Genomic DNA, 18,285 nt, shown 5'->3' with positions numbered 1-18,285 from the left:
CGTGCAAGGGTATACCATACTGGGTGGGCTCAGGCCTACCTATGGCTATGCCCTTGATCTATAGGTTTCTTTGGCTAATTCTTAGCTTTGGTATTAGCATACTGGAAATATTACTGGTTGCATCCCCTGTTATGTAGTTATCAGAATCTTCGTCTCTACTTAATATCTGCAGATAGGGGGACACAACCCTGGTCAGAGCTCAAGGAAAGGAAATTATCAGGCGAGGGAAAATCTATATATATAAAAGGCGCCTCCAACGTTCCAATGAAGCCTCAAGCCGGATGAGGCGCCCGAGATATCCGATTTGGCCTGCACTGCAGTCAATGTAGGTCCGCCCTCGCGTCAAAACGCGATGACGTCGAGGGCGGGGCGGCGAAGGCACAACGCGCGACTCACACAGATTCAGTTACAGCAGCGCTGCGGCGAGAGCACTGCGAACTTTCATCGCTAAATCGCAAACAAGTGAGTCACTGAGTGAGGGAGGGACGGAGGGAGGGAGAGGGGGGGGTTGCAACTCGGAAGGAACAGACAGAAGGGGGGTCTGGAACTCGGGAGGGAGGATGGGGGGGGGGGGGGGGGATTACCCTGCTAGCGCCCGTTTCATTTTTTCCCGAAACGGGCATTTCTTACTAGTGTCTCCATATTTTACAAACCAGACTGTATTTCTTCATACAACTAACTAGACACAGTATCAAGTATCTTGGAAACGTTAGTCTGTTAGAGAAGGGAACGGGACTTGATATATCGCCTTTCTGTGGCTTTTGCAACTACACTCAAAGAGGTTTACATATTATATACAGGAACTTATTTGTACCTGGGGCAATAGAGGGTTAAGTGATTTGCCCAGTCACAAGGAGCTGCAGTGGGAATCGAACCCAGTTCCTCAGGATCAAAGTCCATTGCACTAACCACTAGGCTACTCTTTGCTTGTATGTTTCAACAGAAGATCCACAGGCTGAAACATTTCCAAGTAGCTACCCTGCTTCTCTTATTTTGAGTTGGGACTTGCACAAATCAGTATTCTTTCAAATCTAGCATACACCAATATTTGTATACCTAACCCGTAACAGATCCAAAATTATGCCCAAACAAGTTGTGCTCTCTTCTGATGCTGTCGACACACTCTCTACTCCAGAAGTTGCAATTTCCCCCTTTGCCTATGATGCAATTTATTCTATAGGATTCTATATTAACTTTCTATAACCAGACAATCAGACTTCCTTATTCTCCCCAAAAAGCACAAATCATTATTTTAGTCCCCTAAATTTTGCAGGTCTAACTAGATCTTTTAACTTCAAAGTTATTTCAACACTTTTTCTAACATTACATTTGGGGAAAAAAGACTTGTCAGTTTACCTCTCATTCACATAAAAACCAGAGTCAGTTTTAGGTATGAAAATATTGGATTCAATTTTATAGTCTATTTTTTTTTAAACAATGTACCTTCAAGAAAAAGGCTTAATGATGCTATTTTAATTTCTTATTTTACTTGTCCTTGTTCCCTTTAACTGACTTGCCTGCAAAAAAGTTAAAACTTTTTTCAATGAAGTCCAAAGAACCCTCTATATCATGGCTGGAAAAAGCAGACCACAAATGAGAATACATACAAACTGGCCCAGTCTTACACCCACTTTCTTTAAACCTCGGTGCCATTACATCAGCCTTTAAAGTTGACATAAAACATTTAGACACCAAAGTAATGGACTTAACAGAGATCTGGGTTTCCCATCACATTATAAACCATTAAATTATACTTCCTTGTCACCTTCTAATTACCCATCCACCTGTTTTCTTCAGCCCTACCTTTTCTTTGAGACTGTCATTGGGATGCTTTTATGTTTTACTTATATGTTCTGAATATTGTCATCTTTTGCTCATATCGTCCTGAACTGAGGAAGGTGGTTCTGGCCTTTGAAAGATAGTTGTATTGTTAGTCCAATAAGCCAGTGTGATCCAAGATAGCTGCCCTTACCTAAAACACTGAGACTTAACACAGTATCCGTCAAAGGTGATTTTTTTTTCCTTTTTTCAATATAGTCAAACATAGGGGGGAAAACAACTATACTTGAGATGTCAGCGGGTAGTGGAAATTCCATTACATCCCCAGGACTAGATGTCATGTTCAGCCACAACATTAGAGCCGCCCCCCCCCCCCCCCCCCCCCAATCGTGTTTCGTCAGTTCACTGGTAGCGGCTAGCGGTATAGTCCGACCTGAATGTGCTGGAACTATCCCGGCGCAATTAGGGGAAGTACAATCTACCAGCAACGACACTTGTCTCATTCTATGGAGTTTCCTGCTGTGCAACTGGAGCTGGTGTATGACCAACAAGCTATGGCCATTACAGAAGAAGGCTGAATTCAGATATTTCAAAAGGTATCTAAGGCAGAATTGCCACAATTTATTATAAGCCTACTGAAATCACTTTGGATGTCACATGGCTGATGATTGCAGAATTACAGAAGTCTCTCATTTCCCCAGAATAATGGTTTGGGCTCAAAGAGTTCAGAAATTGGAAACGCTGATAAAGATTCTTTGGCTTTGAATAAGTTGACTGACAGTGTGGAAAAATTAGAAAAAGATAATTGTGGAACCCACATCTTACAAAATACAATGGTAAAAGATGTTATGAATTTGAGGAGGAAATGTGAATTTTCCTCAACTCTCTACAGTTACTGCAAGAAGTTTCTTATTGAAATTTTGAATGTTCCAGAAGAAAATATACCACCTTTTTCTCAGGTTTATTACCTGCCACTTCCTAAACAAACTAGTAACGCTCAACAAACATTGAGTGAAGATACTGCTTCACTAGATGTTTCTGCTTTGCTTGAGACATTGGATAGTGAAGTTTCAACTAGTTCTGCACTGCTTGCAGTTGTGGCTTTAGCTCCAGAAATACAGTGGCTCCTGATGTTTTTTTTAGAAATATAGGAAAAAAAAACAACTTTCTATGGCCTTAAGATTAGGGTTTTTCTGGAGTCTCTAGAGACACCCAGAAACACAGGAAGAAATGTTAATGATACCTGGTGTTCTTCAGATAGGTGCTACCTTTTTTCTCAGATTTCTATGCAAATGTGTCATTAAATACCAATCTGTTAAGTATCTTTTTTTTTTTTATACCTCTCACCTTAGTACTTACTACTTTTCTAATGTCCAAGCGATTAGCTGTAGGTGGTTTATTATCAGTACCTGAGGATTCTCAGAGTGATTAGCTCTATAAGAAAGATTTGCTGTGCTTTAGCTTGTTTCTCTGTAGGAATTATCCTTACCCTTCCAGTATTATACATATTGGATCTCTTTTCTTGTGGACTTGAGTTAGGCAGTAATAATGAATTATCTTTCTTCTTCTTTCCACTTATTTTCTTTGGGGTTATATTACTCTATACATCTCTGTATAAGTTCTAATTGCTTGGTTGTGTTTTGTTTAAATAGCATAAAAAAAGTAAGTCCAATAAAGCAAAGATGCTTGCCTGTAACAGGCATTCTCATATTCTCACATGTGGGGTAACGCAGTCCGTGCTGCCCGGTGAGGAGCTCCTATCAAGCCTTTACAGAGCTCTCTGCAGAACAAGTCACACTACACTGCGCATGCGCGAGTGCCTTCCCACCCACCGCGCAAGCACAAGACCAACAGTTCAATACTATAGCATAGGAGAAAATGAAAACAACTCCAAGGGGAGGTGGGAGGGTATGTGAGAATATACAGCCTGCTCTCCTCAGAGAAAATCTGCCACAGGTAAGTATCTTCGCTTTCCCGAGGACAAGCAGACTAATATTCTCACATGTGGGGAATCCCTACCTACTAGGCTTACTGGAAACAACAACCAATTATGAATGTCAACTCGCAACAGCGAGCTAAGAACACAGATGAACCCAAAACCAAATGCAAATCATTGAAGTGTAGCCTGGGACAAAATAAAAGTGGGCCTAGGCATGTGGAGGTGGATTCTAGAACCCAAACTAATTCTGCATTACTATATATCCAAATCGACTGTTACATCGAGCATGCTGCTTAAGGTAAGCTACTTGAAGCAGGAATGAGATGTGAATGTGTGAAAATGAAGACCATGTAGCAACCTAGCAAATTCCCCAAACGGAGGCTAACAACGGAGCCAGGGTTCTGATGTTTTGAGCCGTAAGAGGATCCTCGTGGGCAGTCCAGCCTGTGCATAAGGAAAGGAAAATAAACTGCTAGCCAATTAGAAATTGTGTGTTTCCCCGATGGTGACCTACTCCAGTACAGATGAAAAGAAACAAAAAGTTGGGGAACATTGTCTGTGGTGCCAAGGTCACTTCAAGGAAAAGGCTAATGCTCACCTGAAGTCCAAGGAGTGCAACGCATGCTTGCCAGGAACATGAGACTGTGGGAAGGATGTAGGCAAGACAATCAACTGATGTAGACAGAAGCCCAACACAAGATGCGGCAGAAACTCAGGGTTAGTGTGGAGAACCACTCTATTGTGATGAAATTTAGGGTAAGGTGGAACCGCTACCAGGGCCTGAAGCTCACATCCTGCAAGCCAAAAGAACAGCCACCAAAAACAAGACCATCCAGGTCAAGGATGTCAAAGGACAGGAAAACAAGCGGCTGAAAAGGAGCGCTTATCAACTGGAGAGATTGATATTGAAGCCCATAACATACAGAGGTGAGACTGGGGGCTGTGAGAAAGCAAACTTCTCATGAAGTGAACAAATAGAAGCTGTGAAGAGATGAGTGTATCCCTTACACGAAGAAGAAAAGCTGTGAAAAAATAGCTGACTTGCACAACCCCTTGACGGAGGCAACCTGAATGAAAGAATCATAGCTATGGATGCTGCAGCCACACAAAAAAAACATCTGGTTGACAGCAGTACCATACTGCTGGGTGGCACAGCTAAATAAAATAACTGGGAAGCACTACCAAGCAAGACTGCTGAGCAACAGTGCAACCCATCTGGGCACAGCAATAGAACTAGGTGGTGCAGATACACCTGACAGCTGGCACGTACCCTTATGCAATACTGGGAGCTGGAAAAAAAAAGCGAAGATACTTACCTGTAGAAGGTATTCTCCAAGGACAGCAGGCCTCATATACAAGTGAGTAGAAGCTGATCCGCGTCGCACGGTCCACCATTTATGCCAAACTAAAAAAAAAAGTAGATATTTGTGAAGCACGAGCCGCGCGCCACCGCACATGCATGAGTGCCTTCCAGCCCGTTGTATGAACGCGGTTTCTTCAGTTCAATAGTAAAGCAAAAAAAAATAAATAAATAACCGAGACAACTTCAAGGAGAGACGAGGAGACAACTCCAAAGGAAGGTGGGCGGGATTGTGAGAATATGAAGCCTACTGTCCTCAGAGAATACCTACTACAGATAAGTATCTTCGCCTTCTCCGAGGACAAACGGGCTCCAATATTCTCACAAGTGAGGAATCCCTAGCATCCAGGCTCACCCAAAACAATAACACTGGTTAATTGGGTCTCGAATCGGCGAGGACATAACACAGATTAACCTGAAACTATATACAACTGAGTGAGAGTACAACCAAGAAAAGAATAAAACGGGCCTAGGAGGGTGGAGTTGGATTCTAGACTCCAATCAGATTCCGCAATACTGACTGCCCAAACTGACTGTCGTGTCGGGTATCCTGCTTAAAGAAAGGGATAAGATGTGAATGTGTGGACTGAAGACCACGCTGCAGCCTTGCAATCTCTTCAAGGGAGGCTGACTTCAAGTGGGCTACCGATGCAGCCATGGCTCTGACATTATGAGCCGTGACATGACCCACTTAGGCCAGCCCATACTGGGCATAAGTGAAGAAAATACAATCTGTCAGCCAATTAGAAATGGTGCATATCCCGATGGTGCCCCCCATCCTGTTAGAATCAAAAGAAACAAAAAGCTGGGCGGACTGTCTGTGGAGCCTTGTCCGCTCCATGTAGTAGGCCAATGCTCTCTTGCAATCCAAGGTATGCAAGCTGCTTTCACCAGGATGGGCATGAAGTTGGGGAAAGAATGTTGGCAACACAATCGACTGGTTCAGATGGATCTCAGACAACACTTTCAGTAGGAAATTAGGGTGCATGCGTAGGTCTACTTTGTTGTGATGAAATTTAGTACAAGATGCATCCACTACTAAGGCTTGAAGCTCACTAACCCTACAAGCTGAAATAACAGCCACCAAGAAAACGATCTTCCAGGTCAGCAGGAATTCAGTGGCTCAAAAGGAGTTTTTCATCGCCTGGTTGAGAACGTCATTGAGATCCTATGACACTGGTGGTTTGACAGGGAGCTTTGACAAAAGCAAACCTCTCAAAGTGAACTAGAGGCTGTCCAGAGATAGGTTTACCCTCTACAAATTGATAAGCACTAAAAGCACTAAGGTGAACCCTTACTGAGTTGGTCTTGAGACCAGACTCTGATGTGTAGAAGGTATTCAAACAGGGTCTGTGTAGGGCAAGTAAGGGGATCTAAGGCCCTGCTCTCATACCAGATGGCAAAACTCCTCCATTTAAAAGAATACCACCTCTTAGTGGAATCTTTCCTGGAAGCCAGCAAGACCCGGGAAACACCCTCCAAAAGACCCAAGGAAGCAAATTCTAGGCTCTCAACATCCAAGCTGTAAGAACCAGAGAATGGAGGTTGGGATGCAGACATGACCTCTCGTTCTGCATGATGAGGGTCAAAAAAACCTCCAATCTCCACGGTTCTTCGGAGGATAATTCCAGAAGAAGATGGAACCATATCTGCCACGGCCAATATGGTGCGATCAGAATCATGGTTCCATGGTATTGCTTGAGTTTCAACAAAGTCTTTCCCACTAGAGGTATTGGAGGACATGCATACAGAAGGCCTGCCCCTCAACTGAGGAGGAAGACATCTGATGCTAGCTTACCTTGGGCCTGAAGCCTGGAACAGAACTGAGGGACCTTGTGATTGAGTTGAATGGCAAAAAGATCCACAAAGGAGGTGCCCCATGCTCGGATGATCTTGCAGGCTACACCCATATGGAGGGACCACTCGTGTGTTTGCACTATCCTGTTCAGCCTGTCAGCCAGGGTGTTGTTTGCGCCCGCCAGGTAAGTGGCTTGAAGAAATATGCGAGCGCAAATGCCACATCAGGTCGGCCTCCTGACACAGAGGGTGAGATCCAGTGCCTCACCTGCTTGTTAGTGTAATACATTGCAACCTGATTGTCTGTTTGAATTAGAATAATTTGATAAGACAGCCGATCTCTGAAACCCTTTAGAGTATTCCAGATCGCTCGAAGCACCAGGAGGTTGATCTGAAGATTTGTTTCCTGGGCGGATCAAGCACCTTGAGTGTGAAGCCCATCTACATGAGTTCCCCAACCCTGGAGAGATGCATCTGTCATCAGCACTTTCTGTGGCTGAGGAATTTGAAATGGCAGTCCCAGAGTCAAACTGGATCGAATGGTCCACCACTGTAGAGAGCGTACATGCTTTGGGGACACCTGAATGACATCTTCTAGACTCCTCGTGGCCCGATACCACTAAGAAGCCAGGGTCCATTGAGCTCATGTGAAGACGTGCCATGCCATGGGCATAATGTACAATGTGGAAACCATGTGGCCCAACAATCTCAACATCTGCCACGCTGTGACCTGCTGAGACACACGAAGCCTGGACGCTAGTGAAACAAGATTGTCCGCTCTCGCCTCCGGAAGCTAAGATCGAACTCTGTGTTTCGAGTAGTGCTCCTATGAACGCCAATCGCTGGACAGGGTGTAGATGGGACTTTGGGTAGTTTAAAACAAACCCTAATAGCTCTAGCACCTGAATAGTCATCCGTATGGACTCCTGAGCGCTGTCCTCAGAGGTGCTCTTCACCAGCCAATAGTCAAGATATTGGAACACATGGACTCCCAGTCTCCGTAGTGATGCTGCAACTATCACTAGACACTTGGTGAAGACCCCAGGAGCTGACGAGAGGCCAAATGGCAACACACGATACTGAAAGTGATGTGTGTTCTCAGACGAAATAGAAGAAACTTCCAGTGGGCTGGAAGTATCGAGATGTGAGTATATGCAACATTTAAGTCCAGAGAGCATAGCCAATCATTTTTCTGAATCATGGTGAGAAGGGTGCCCAGGGAAACCATCCTCAACTTTTCTCTGACTAAAAGTTTGTTCAGGCCCTCAGGTCTAGGATGGGATGCATCCCCCCTCTTTTTCTGCACAAGGAAGTACCTGGAATAGAATCCTTGCCCTTCCTCCCCTGGTGGAACAGTTTGACCGCATGGGCCTTTGGAAGGGCAGAGAGTTCCTCTGCATGTACCTGCCTGTGCTGAAAGCTAAAAGAATGAGATCTCGGTGGGCAATTTGGAAGTTTGGAGAGCCAATTGAGGATGTATCGGACTACTTGAAGAACCCATCGGTTGGAGGTTATAAGAGGTCACCTTTGGTGAAAAAATTTTAGCCTCCCCCCGACCGGCAAGTCATCCAGAACGGACACTTTTACCGCAGCTATGCTCTGCTGGAGCCAGTCTGAGAAACTCCTGACCTACCTGGTCTGTAGCGACAGCTTCTCAAAAATGGCTTCTTGAGGAAAAATCTCTACCTGCAGTCTGAAAAAAATAAAAGACTGCACAGACTTGCCACCTCCACCATCTGCTGGAGACTGAGAACAGACTGATTCTAGGAGGACTGCAAAGTCCACTTATAGATTACTTAGAAGTCAGTGGTTCTCAGTCTCCATCTGCTGGTACAGGTGCATAACCCATTTGTCTGTGCCTGTCTGGAAAGATGATATAGAAACTGATTGTGGCATGGTCTGGAGTGACTAAAGGAAAGCAAATTAGCAGATAAGCCCTAATTTCTCCTTAGCATCAGCTCCAGACCATGCCCTACAAATGGGAATTACCAGAGCAGTATTCTCCGAGGCGGGACACAGCCAACCCCCACTCCAGAACTGCCGCCTCTAAAGCAGCCTTCCTTACGAGCCTCAACATCTAAACGGTAATGCTTGACAAAGGCATGCAGAGACGACCAAGTAGCTACCCTGCAAATATCTGCAAAGGGAATCAAAGCATGCTCAGTCCAGGAGGTCGTCTGAGCCTGCGCAGAGACCTTGAGGAGCATGCCCCCCCCCCCTCAAAGCAAGTAGGCGAGGAAACCACCTCCTTAATCCACAAAGCAAAGGTAGCCGAGGTCACTTCGCTCTGCCTATGACACTCAAAAAGTACAAAAAGATTATCTGAATGCCAAACCACTGTCATCCTGCACAAATAGCAGTGAAGCGCTCTGCGCACATCCAGTCAGGAGAGATCTTCCCTGGCTTCCCGCCTAGAGAATACTGCCAGCAAAACAGTCTGACATGAAACAGCGAGACCACCTTTGGAAAGAATGAAGGAACCGGACACAGGACAACTCAATACTCGAAAAAAAGGAGAAAAGGCTCCCAACATGAGAGCGCCTGAAGCGCTTGAGACTCACCTCGCCAACGTAATGACAACCAAAAATGCTACCTTGAGCAACAGGTCCTTCAAGGTCGCCATCTAGAGAGGCTCAAAAGGGGGAAGCAGTAACACGGACAACACCAGGACGAGGTCCCAAGGAGGAACAACTGGCCAAACTGATGGCCACAGACGATGAATGTCCTGGAGGCAGTGGGAAACATCAGGACAGCGTGAGATGGAGTAGCTCTGAACTGGGCACCGGGAAGAAGACCAGAGCTGCCAACTGGATCTTAAGGCTAGGGCTTACGCCCTTCTGTAAGTCTGCAGGACTTTCTCACCATCAATAGCTGAGGCAGAACCACACAATCTGCACACCAAACCTCAAAAATGTGCGAAACCCAGACATAGGCCAATGAAACAGACCGCTTCCTCGCACTCAACTACAAAATGACACCAAATAACTGAGTTTTAACAGCTGAGCCCGGCACGGACATGGGTCCCTGAAACAGCAGAGGGCCCAAGCGAGGGAAAAGGGCTGGTCTATCAGCAGCCACACCAGGCCCCCATACCAAGGCCTGAGAGACCATGCGGCCAGGATCATTCGGCCCCTGTGAGTCTCTACTTGCCATAGCACTCGGCTAACCAGTGGCCATGGAGGAAACACATACAATAGACTGTGACACAGCCAAGGCTGGACAAGGGCATAGAGACCTCCAACATCGGCTCCTTTTTGTGACTGAAGAACTGAGCTGTCTTGGCGTTCTTGGTTGTGGCCATGCGGTCCATCACCGGAATCCCCCACCAGCAGACCAGAGTTGAAGGCTGCTTCTGAAAGGACCTATTCTCCCAGATCCAGAAGAGTCTGACTGAGAAAATCCGCTTGCACATTTCAGATGCTGGCCGCGTGCTGTGCCAAGAGCTGCAGGAGATATGCCTCTGCTGCCTCAAGTGCCAAGTCCTGACTCTTGGTGCCAGTTCAGATATGCTACCGCCTCAGTATTGCCCAACAGGATCCTAACCACCGTGCTCTCCAGAAGGAGATAAAAGGACTCCAGGGCAAGCCGAATGGCCCTGGTCTCCAGTGGCATACCCACCAACAGCCAAGCAAGGGTCCTGCCACAAGAGTAGACTGTCCTGCACCACTCAGGACACGGGGAGTGGAGTCCGAAGGCGACCAGTGGACCAGCAATGACCACTGAAGATGTTCAAAACTTCTAGAACATGAAAAATGAAGGAAGGGAGCTCCTCCCTGCAAAACAGCTGCGCTGCCATAGGATCATCACCCCCCCATCCTGCGGCAACTCCTCTCTTCCAGTAGTCCGAAAGGGCACGACGGGACCCACAAGAAAACTGGTCCTCGTCCCACTCACGGACCACAGAGGCCTCCTCCAGGAGCCACGGGATCTTCATCTGTGGAAGTTTAGACAGTAGCTGCGGTGATAGGGCCAGGGTACCCTGTGGCTCAAGAGCCATAACAGGAGTCTGAGGACCTACCGGCTGCTTCAATAAGAATGCCTTGTGCATCAGCAACACAAACTTAGGCAAGAATGGCGTATCCTCCATGCCCATATCCTTTAATGCCTCCTGGGGCGGGCTGGTCAGTAAAATATGAAGTGGGAAGATTTCCATGCTGTGTGCCCTCTGCCTGTGCTGGCGTGAGAATCGCCATGTGCAGAGGAGGAAAAATCATGGCACCTGAGAAAGGGCACGAAACAGAAGAACCAAAGGCAGCTGCCAACCACAGTTGTGCAAGATTCCCTCTGGTCGGTGCTTCTGTTCCCACTGCCGACACCCACGGAGAGGCTAAAAAAATGGTGCCTGCTGAACTCATCTTTCTGCCGCTGATTGAAGGCAGAAAGGCTTTTGCCAGCACGCATGCCACACAGGAACCCAATGCTGCTCTCCGGCTCCCACACCAAGAGCAGCATTCACCAACTCGGATGGCACCACCATGACACTTGGCACCCGGAAACCCCAACGTCCACCTGAACACACTCATAGACGCTTCCCAATGCTCCAAGAGGAGCCTTACCGCTTTAACTGCTGCAAGCTTACCAGCACTCCTGCGCTGCAAGATCCTTGTTGCGCCGGTTCCAGAAATATATTTTTTTTAAATAAACACTGTTGGCTGGAGGCAGGAGAGAACAACAGAAAAAAAAAACTGTAGAGCCCTTAGTGACACTGCAGGAAAGCCCCCCCCCCCCCGGGGGGGGGGGGCAGTGGGATGGCGCATAGGGAGGGTCCTGGCACCACCAGGTGTGCCCTTCTCAGCAAACAGGGAGACCTCAACCCCAAGAAAGCTCAACTCGGCTCGGGAAACGGGACAGGAGCCTATCAATGCAGAGCTGCAGGATATGACCCTCCACCTGCTAGACAGAGAATACTGAGGTTTAGAAGGCTACGCATGACCACATATCTCCACCTGCTGGCATAGGGACATAACCCACAAGTCTCTGGATTGATCTGTGGGACGCTATGGAAGCACCAATTCTCGTTCTTTGTTTTTCTTTTACTCTAAATGAACAAGCCTCTCAATCTGTTGTCCCTTCAAAACCCAGGAAGTAAATATCTGAGCAATCTGGGTTTGTTTTTGTTTTTTTGTAATCAAGAAATGCAGAGAACTCAGCACCTACCTACCATCCGCTGAAGAGACTGAGGTGTGCAGGGATTCAGAGCATCAAGTGTATTCTCTTCAGTTTGTCTCAGTCTCCCAACTGCTGGTAGCAGGATATATGCCCCACTCGTAAGGCATAGTCTGGAGCGGACGTTAAGGAAATTGTCATTAAATCGTACTGCAATGGTTCAGTTCTCATTTTTCTCACCATACACAGTTTGTTGGAATGAGGAACTTTCTACAAAGAGGGTCTTAGAAAGAGGTGTGCCGCAAGGATCATTCCTTTCCCCGATCCTTTTAAATTTGTTTTTGACATCTTTAGGGAAGTTATTGGATAGCTGGGAGATAGAGTTTCATTTTTTCACTGATGATATCCAGCTCAGGGTTTATGAAAAATGATGAAGAGGAGGTTATTTCTGGGTTTAATAAAAAACTTCAAATTTTAACAGACTGGATGTGAAACTATGATTTGATTTTAAATGCAGAAAAATTATCAGCTATGTGGCTTTCATGCAAATACAATGATTTGCAAGTTCTCCCATTAGTAACATAGTAGATGACGGCAGAAAAAGACCTGCACGGTCCATCCAGTCTGCTCAACAATATAAACTCATATGTGTATACCTTACCTTGATTTGTACCTGTCTTTTCCATGGCACAACCGTTTAAGTCTGCCCAGCACTATCCCCTCCTCCCAACCACCAGCCCCACCTCCCACCACCGGCTCTGGCACAGACCATATAAGTCTGCCCAGCACTATTCCCCGCCTCCCAACCACCAACCCCTCTTCCCCCCACCGGCTCCGCCACACAATTTTGGCTAAGCTCCTGAGGATCCATTCCTTCTGCACAGGATTACTTTATGTATATCCCACCCATGTTTGAACTCCGTTACTGTTTTCATCTCCACCACGCTATTATGTTTGGTTTATAAATCATTCCAAATGGGTCATCCAGTCTACCTTAGTAACAAGTTGAAAAAAAAATATCTCTCAACAACAATGTCATTCTTCACAAAAAATCTTTTGCAACTTCCGGGTCTCTGCGTTAATCTTTCATCTGAACAAGCCTCTCAGAAAAAAAATATGACTGTAGCTGTTTCTCTGAAACACAAATAATAAATCTCTTAAAATTTTACACCCACGACACCTGTCCCTATTTTTCTTATTCTTTTACCTTGATGTAGTGCAGGCTCAGCTGGCTGGATATGAGGGACTGTGGGAGCAGAATCTACCACCTGGTTTACAGTAGGTGAAAGTCCTATTGATGCAGTGCCAGCAGGAGAAACAGCAGGTATTTTTGTACCAGGCCTGGACACAATATTCTGGTTTGCAAGATGCGATGAAGTATCTGAAGCAGAAACTGGAGACAGAAAAAAAAAAAGGGTTTGGTTTAACAAGAAAACTCAATCTGAAAAAAAAAAAAAAGGTACTGTTGGAGGGCAGTGATTCTGTTATGCAAGCACTGTAAAGATCAGTGTTCATAAAATGAAATAACGTATATTGTTCAAGATCATAGTCGAAACATGAGACAAGTCATGCTGGTCAGACTATAAGGTCCACTAAGCCCAGCATTCTGTCTCAAACAGTGGCTAGACCAGGCCTCTAGAAAGCACCCAGCAGAAACTTTTCCAAGTCTACCTGGCTAATTGTTTATGAAATTAACTAGGAATTTGTTCAACCCACTTTTAAACCCAGCTATACTAGATGCTTCAATCACATCCTCTGGCAACAGATTCCACAGCTTGCTTGGTTGTTGCATGAAAAAATACTTTCTCCGATTTGTTTTAGATCTGCTACCTTCTATCTCATGCAATATCTGATGTGTCCAGGACTATTTGAAGGAGTAAACCGTTTCCTATTAACCTGTTCCACCCCACTCATGATGAATTTCTATTACATCCATTTCTTAGTCATCTTTTCTTTAAGTTGAAGAGACCTACCATCTCTTTTTCTTCAGAGAGTCGTTCCATCAGGTGAGCCAAGCTGGACTCATACACAACAAAACTAGTTCAGTTTCTTGCACTCTTTTTAAAAACTGCATTTATTTAGGATTATTTCATGCCTTTTCATTGGTAGATCACAGTGAGTTACATTCTGTTATAGTGGGTATCTACTTGTCCCCAGAAGGTTTATAAGGGAAAATTAGGTTCTTACCTTGGTCATTTTCTTTCCTTTAGTCATAGCAGATGAATCCATTACGAGTGGGTTGTGTCCATCAACCAGCAGGGGGAGATAGAGAGCACTGAAAAACCATAGTGCCTCATGGCCAGTTAGCTCCATCTGCCTCTTCAGTATTTGAAGCTTCCAAAGCAGTGTTACACCGCAAAGCATAACAACATGAACTTTCCTCACAGCGGATGAACGCCCCAAAACTAGAGCTATAAGTCAGAGGAGGGAATGGACTCATCCTCCTGTAACTGAACAGAAATCCTGAAGACTGTTTTCCAACTTCTCCCAATGAGAGAACATATCTACAGGAAAAACTGGACTTAAAATTAACATGAATCACATAATGAACCACAGAGGGAGGGCTCATGGATTCATCTGCTATGACTAAAGGAAAGAAAATTACCAAGGTAAGAACCTAATTTTCCCTTCCTTGTCATCAAGCACATGAATCCATTACGAGTGGGATGTATCAAAGCAATCCCTAGATAGGGTGGGAACAAGCCACACCACGCGCCAGCACTTGTGCTCCAAAATGCACGTCTCTCCAGGCAGCCACATGCAGCCTGTAATGTCGGGCAAACGAGAGCTTAGAAGCCCAGTACCTGCACTACATATCTCTTGAAGAGAGAGTGCTCCAGTTTCAGCCCAAGAAGAGGAAATTGCTCTTGTAGAATGTGCCTTAAAGGCTTCAGGCGGAGGCCGGCCAGGTAGCAGATATGCTGAAAAGATAGCTTCTTTGAGCCAACGGGCTATAGTGGCCTTAGACGCTGGAGACCCTCTGCGCGGACCTGACAAAAGATCAAAAAGATGGTCAGAGGTCCTGAAGGCATTTGAGATGCGCAGCTATTGCAACAGAGCCCTTCGCACATCCAGAAGGTGCAACTGCCCATAGGCTTCTGGAAACTCCTCTTTAGAAAAGGAGGGCAGGAAAATAGGCTGGTTTAGGTGAAACGCTGAAACCACCTAAGGCATGAAGGAAGGCACCATACGTACCATTACTCCGGACTCTGAGAATTGCAGAAATGGGTCTCGACAGGACAGCGCGTGGAGCTCAGATACTCGTCTCGCCGATGTCACGGCTACCAAAAAGACCGTCTTTAAGGTCACATCCTTCTTCAAAGCTCGCCTAAGCGGCTCGAAGGTCGAACACTGAAGGGCCTTTAAAACTAACCCCAGGTTCCAGGCCGGACACGGAGCCCGCACGGGAGGATGGAGCCGAAGCACCCCTCTAAGAAACTGTGTCACATCCGGGCAAGCAGCCAGAGAGAGGCCAGCGACCTTCCCTCGAAAACATGCTAAGGCTGACACTTGAACACACAGGGAATTATAGGCCAAGCCTTTTTGTAAACCATCCTGCAAAAAGACAAGTATCAGCGAGACAGAAGCCCGCATGGGTGTAATCACTTTAGAAGCACACCAAGCTCAAATTGGCGCCAAATCCTGGCATAAGCCACGAAAGTGGAACGCTTGCGGGCCTGTAGGAGAGTGGAAATGACTTTACTGGAATATCCCTTGTCTCTCAATTGCGCCCTCTCAATAGCCATGCCGAAAGACCAAAGCGGCAGGCGTCCTCCATGGTCACCGGACCCTGCGACAACAGGTTCGGTACCAGAGGTAATGCAGGGGATCCTCTACCAGCATCCGGCGGAGGTCCACATACCACGGCCTACTGGGCCAATCCGGGGCAATGAGAACCACCTCTCCTTGGTGGAGCCGAATCCGCAGGAGTACTCACCCTATCAAGGGCCATGGAGGGAACACATACAGGAGGCCCTGAGGCCAGGGTTGAGCCAAGGCATCCAACCCTGCCGAGCGAGGATCTCTCCATCTGCTGTAGAAGCATGGGACTTTGGCATTTGTGCTTGACGCCATAAGATCCATTACAGGCTTTCCCCATTTGGCACATATCTGCAGGAATACTTCGTCTGCAAGTTCCCACTCCGCTGGGTCGATCTGATTCCTGCTCAGATAATCGGCTTGCACGTTGCTCTGACCTGCAATATGAGCTGCTGACAGAAACTACAGATGAAGCTCGGCCCAGTGGCAAATCTGCGTGGCCTGCGCTGCTAGTGCTATGCACCGAGTGCCTCCTTGGCAATTTATGTAGGCCACTGCTGTCGTGTTGTCCGACAGAACTCTGACAGCCAATCCTTCCAGGGTCAATTGAAAGGCCAGAAGCGCCTGGAAAATCACTTTCAACTCCAAGCGATTGATGGACCACTCCGACTCCTCGGGTGTCCAAAGACCCTGGGCATGCCTTCGCCGGCAATGTGCACCCCAGCCCTTCAGGTTGGCATCTGTTACCACCAGGCACCAATCAGGGAGCGCTAACGGCATTCCTCGCCGCAGCATGCTGTCTAGAGTTACCACTCCGTACTGAGCCAGGCCACAGGGAGCCACGTGAGTCTGCATTGATAATCCTGAGATATTGGAGTCCACCGTTGAAGCAGGTAACACTGCAGAGGTCTCAGGTGCGCTCTCGCCCAAGGCACCATTTCCAAAGTGGCCGTCATCGACCCCAACAGCTGGACTATGTCCCAAGCTCGCAGGCGAGGCATCCTCAGGAGCAGACGGAACTGGTTCTGAAGCTTGCACCACCTTTGCTCGGGTAGGAAGACCATCCCCGAGGCTGTGTCGAACCGGACCCCCAAATATTCTAGAGATTGAGAGGGGGTCAGGTGACTTTTGGCTATATTGACGACCCAGCCCAGAGATTGCAGTACTGAGACCACTCTGGCTGAAACCTGATGACTCTCTTCTACAGAGTCTGCTCTGATGAGCCAGTCATCTAGGTACAGTTGAAACCGGATACCCTCTCGCCTGAGAAAGCAGCTACTACCACCATTACCTTGGAAAAGGTTTGGGGAGCTGTGGCGAGGCCAAAAGGCAAGGCCCGAAACTGGAAATGTTTTCCCATCACCGCAAAACGCAGAAACCTCTGGTGCGGGGGCCAAATTGGTTTGTGCAAGTAAGCTTCTTTCAGGTCCAGAGACGTGAGAAACTCTCCTGGCTGTACTGCCACTATGACGGAGCGCAGGGTTTCCATGTGAAAATGCTGCACGTTCAGAGACTTGTTGACTTCTTTTAAGTCTAGAATAGGCCGAAAAGACCCTCCTTTTCACGGCACCACGAAGTAAATGGAGTAACGGCCAGAGCTGCATTCGGCGGAAGGCACGGGGGAAACCGCCCCTATATGTATCAAGCCTTGCAAGGTCTCCTTTACCGCCGCCCGTTTGGCGGCAGAACCGCATCGGGACTCCACAAACATGTCTCTTATCGGGGCATTGAATTCTATTCTGTAGCCTTCTCTGATCAGGTTCAAGACCCACTGATCTGAGGTAATCTTGGCCCACTCCTCGAAAAAGAGGGAAAGTCGTCCTCCTATCACAGGAATCGAGGAGGGGGCCGGCGCACCATCATTGAGAGGGTCGCCATTGAACTCCAGGTCTTGAGCCTGCTGCTGCGGAACGTTTGTCCGAGCGAAAGGAGTTCCTCTGCTGAAAATGGGCACGCAAAGTGAACCCAGCAGAACGCCCCGGGCGGTACCTTCTAGCTTCACGGAAGCGAGGTCTGTAAGAGGAGGGAACCGCCTGACCCTTGGAAGAAGGCCGCGGCCTATCCTCGGGTAAGCGCTGGGGTTTGGCATCCCCCAGGCCTTTCACAATTTTCTTCAACTCCTTACCAAACAGGAGAAGGCCTTGAAAGGGCAACTTCACCAACCTTTGCTTAGAGGCCATGTCAGCTGCCCAATGCCGTAGCCACAGAAGATGGCGAGCCGCCACTGCTACAGCCATTTGTTTAGCCAAAGCTCTGACCAGATCATAAAGGGCGTCAGCCAAAAATGACAAGGCCGACTCCATACGCGGTGCCACCTCCGAAAGGGGCTCCGCTCCATCTCCGGGCTGTTCCACTGCCTGTTGCAACTAAGCGAGGCAGGCTCGGGCAGCGTAACAGCTGCATGCAGATGCCCGTAAGGATAGGCCTGAAATTTCAAAGGACCGTTTCATAGATGCCTCCAGGCGACGGTCCTGCGTGTCCTTCAGGGCAACTCCTCCTTCCACTGGGAGGGTAGTTTTCTTTGTCACAGCCGTGACCAGGGCAT

The 18,285-nt window shown here is 47.2% G+C and overlaps 1 protein-coding gene across 4 annotated transcripts in view; it reads right to left on the bottom strand.

Moving 5' to 3' along the window:
- Window positions 1-18,285, bottom strand: part of SEC24B (SEC24 homolog B, COPII coat complex component) — a 277,839-nt gene that overhangs the window by 232,358 nt on the left and 27,196 nt on the right. For 3 of the 4 annotated variants that reach the window (XM_030190801.1, XM_030190802.1, XM_030190803.1), the window contains exon 3: window positions 13,189-13,374. The exons of the other annotated variant lie outside the window; for it this stretch is intronic. In XM_030190801.1, the coding sequence (XP_030046661.1) occupies window positions 13,189-13,374 (186 nt within the window). The remainder of the gene's footprint in view (window positions 1-13,188; window positions 13,375-18,285) is intronic. 4 annotated transcript variants of the gene reach the window in all.

The sequence above is a fragment of the Microcaecilia unicolor genome, chromosome 2 (genome assembly GCF_901765095.1).
Source record: "Microcaecilia unicolor chromosome 2, aMicUni1.1, whole genome shotgun sequence".
NCBI classification, from domain to species: domain Eukaryota; kingdom Metazoa; phylum Chordata; class Amphibia; order Gymnophiona; family Siphonopidae; genus Microcaecilia; species Microcaecilia unicolor.
The sequence above is the reverse complement of the archived record's forward strand: the minus strand, read 5'-3'. Positions and strand labels throughout refer to the sequence as shown.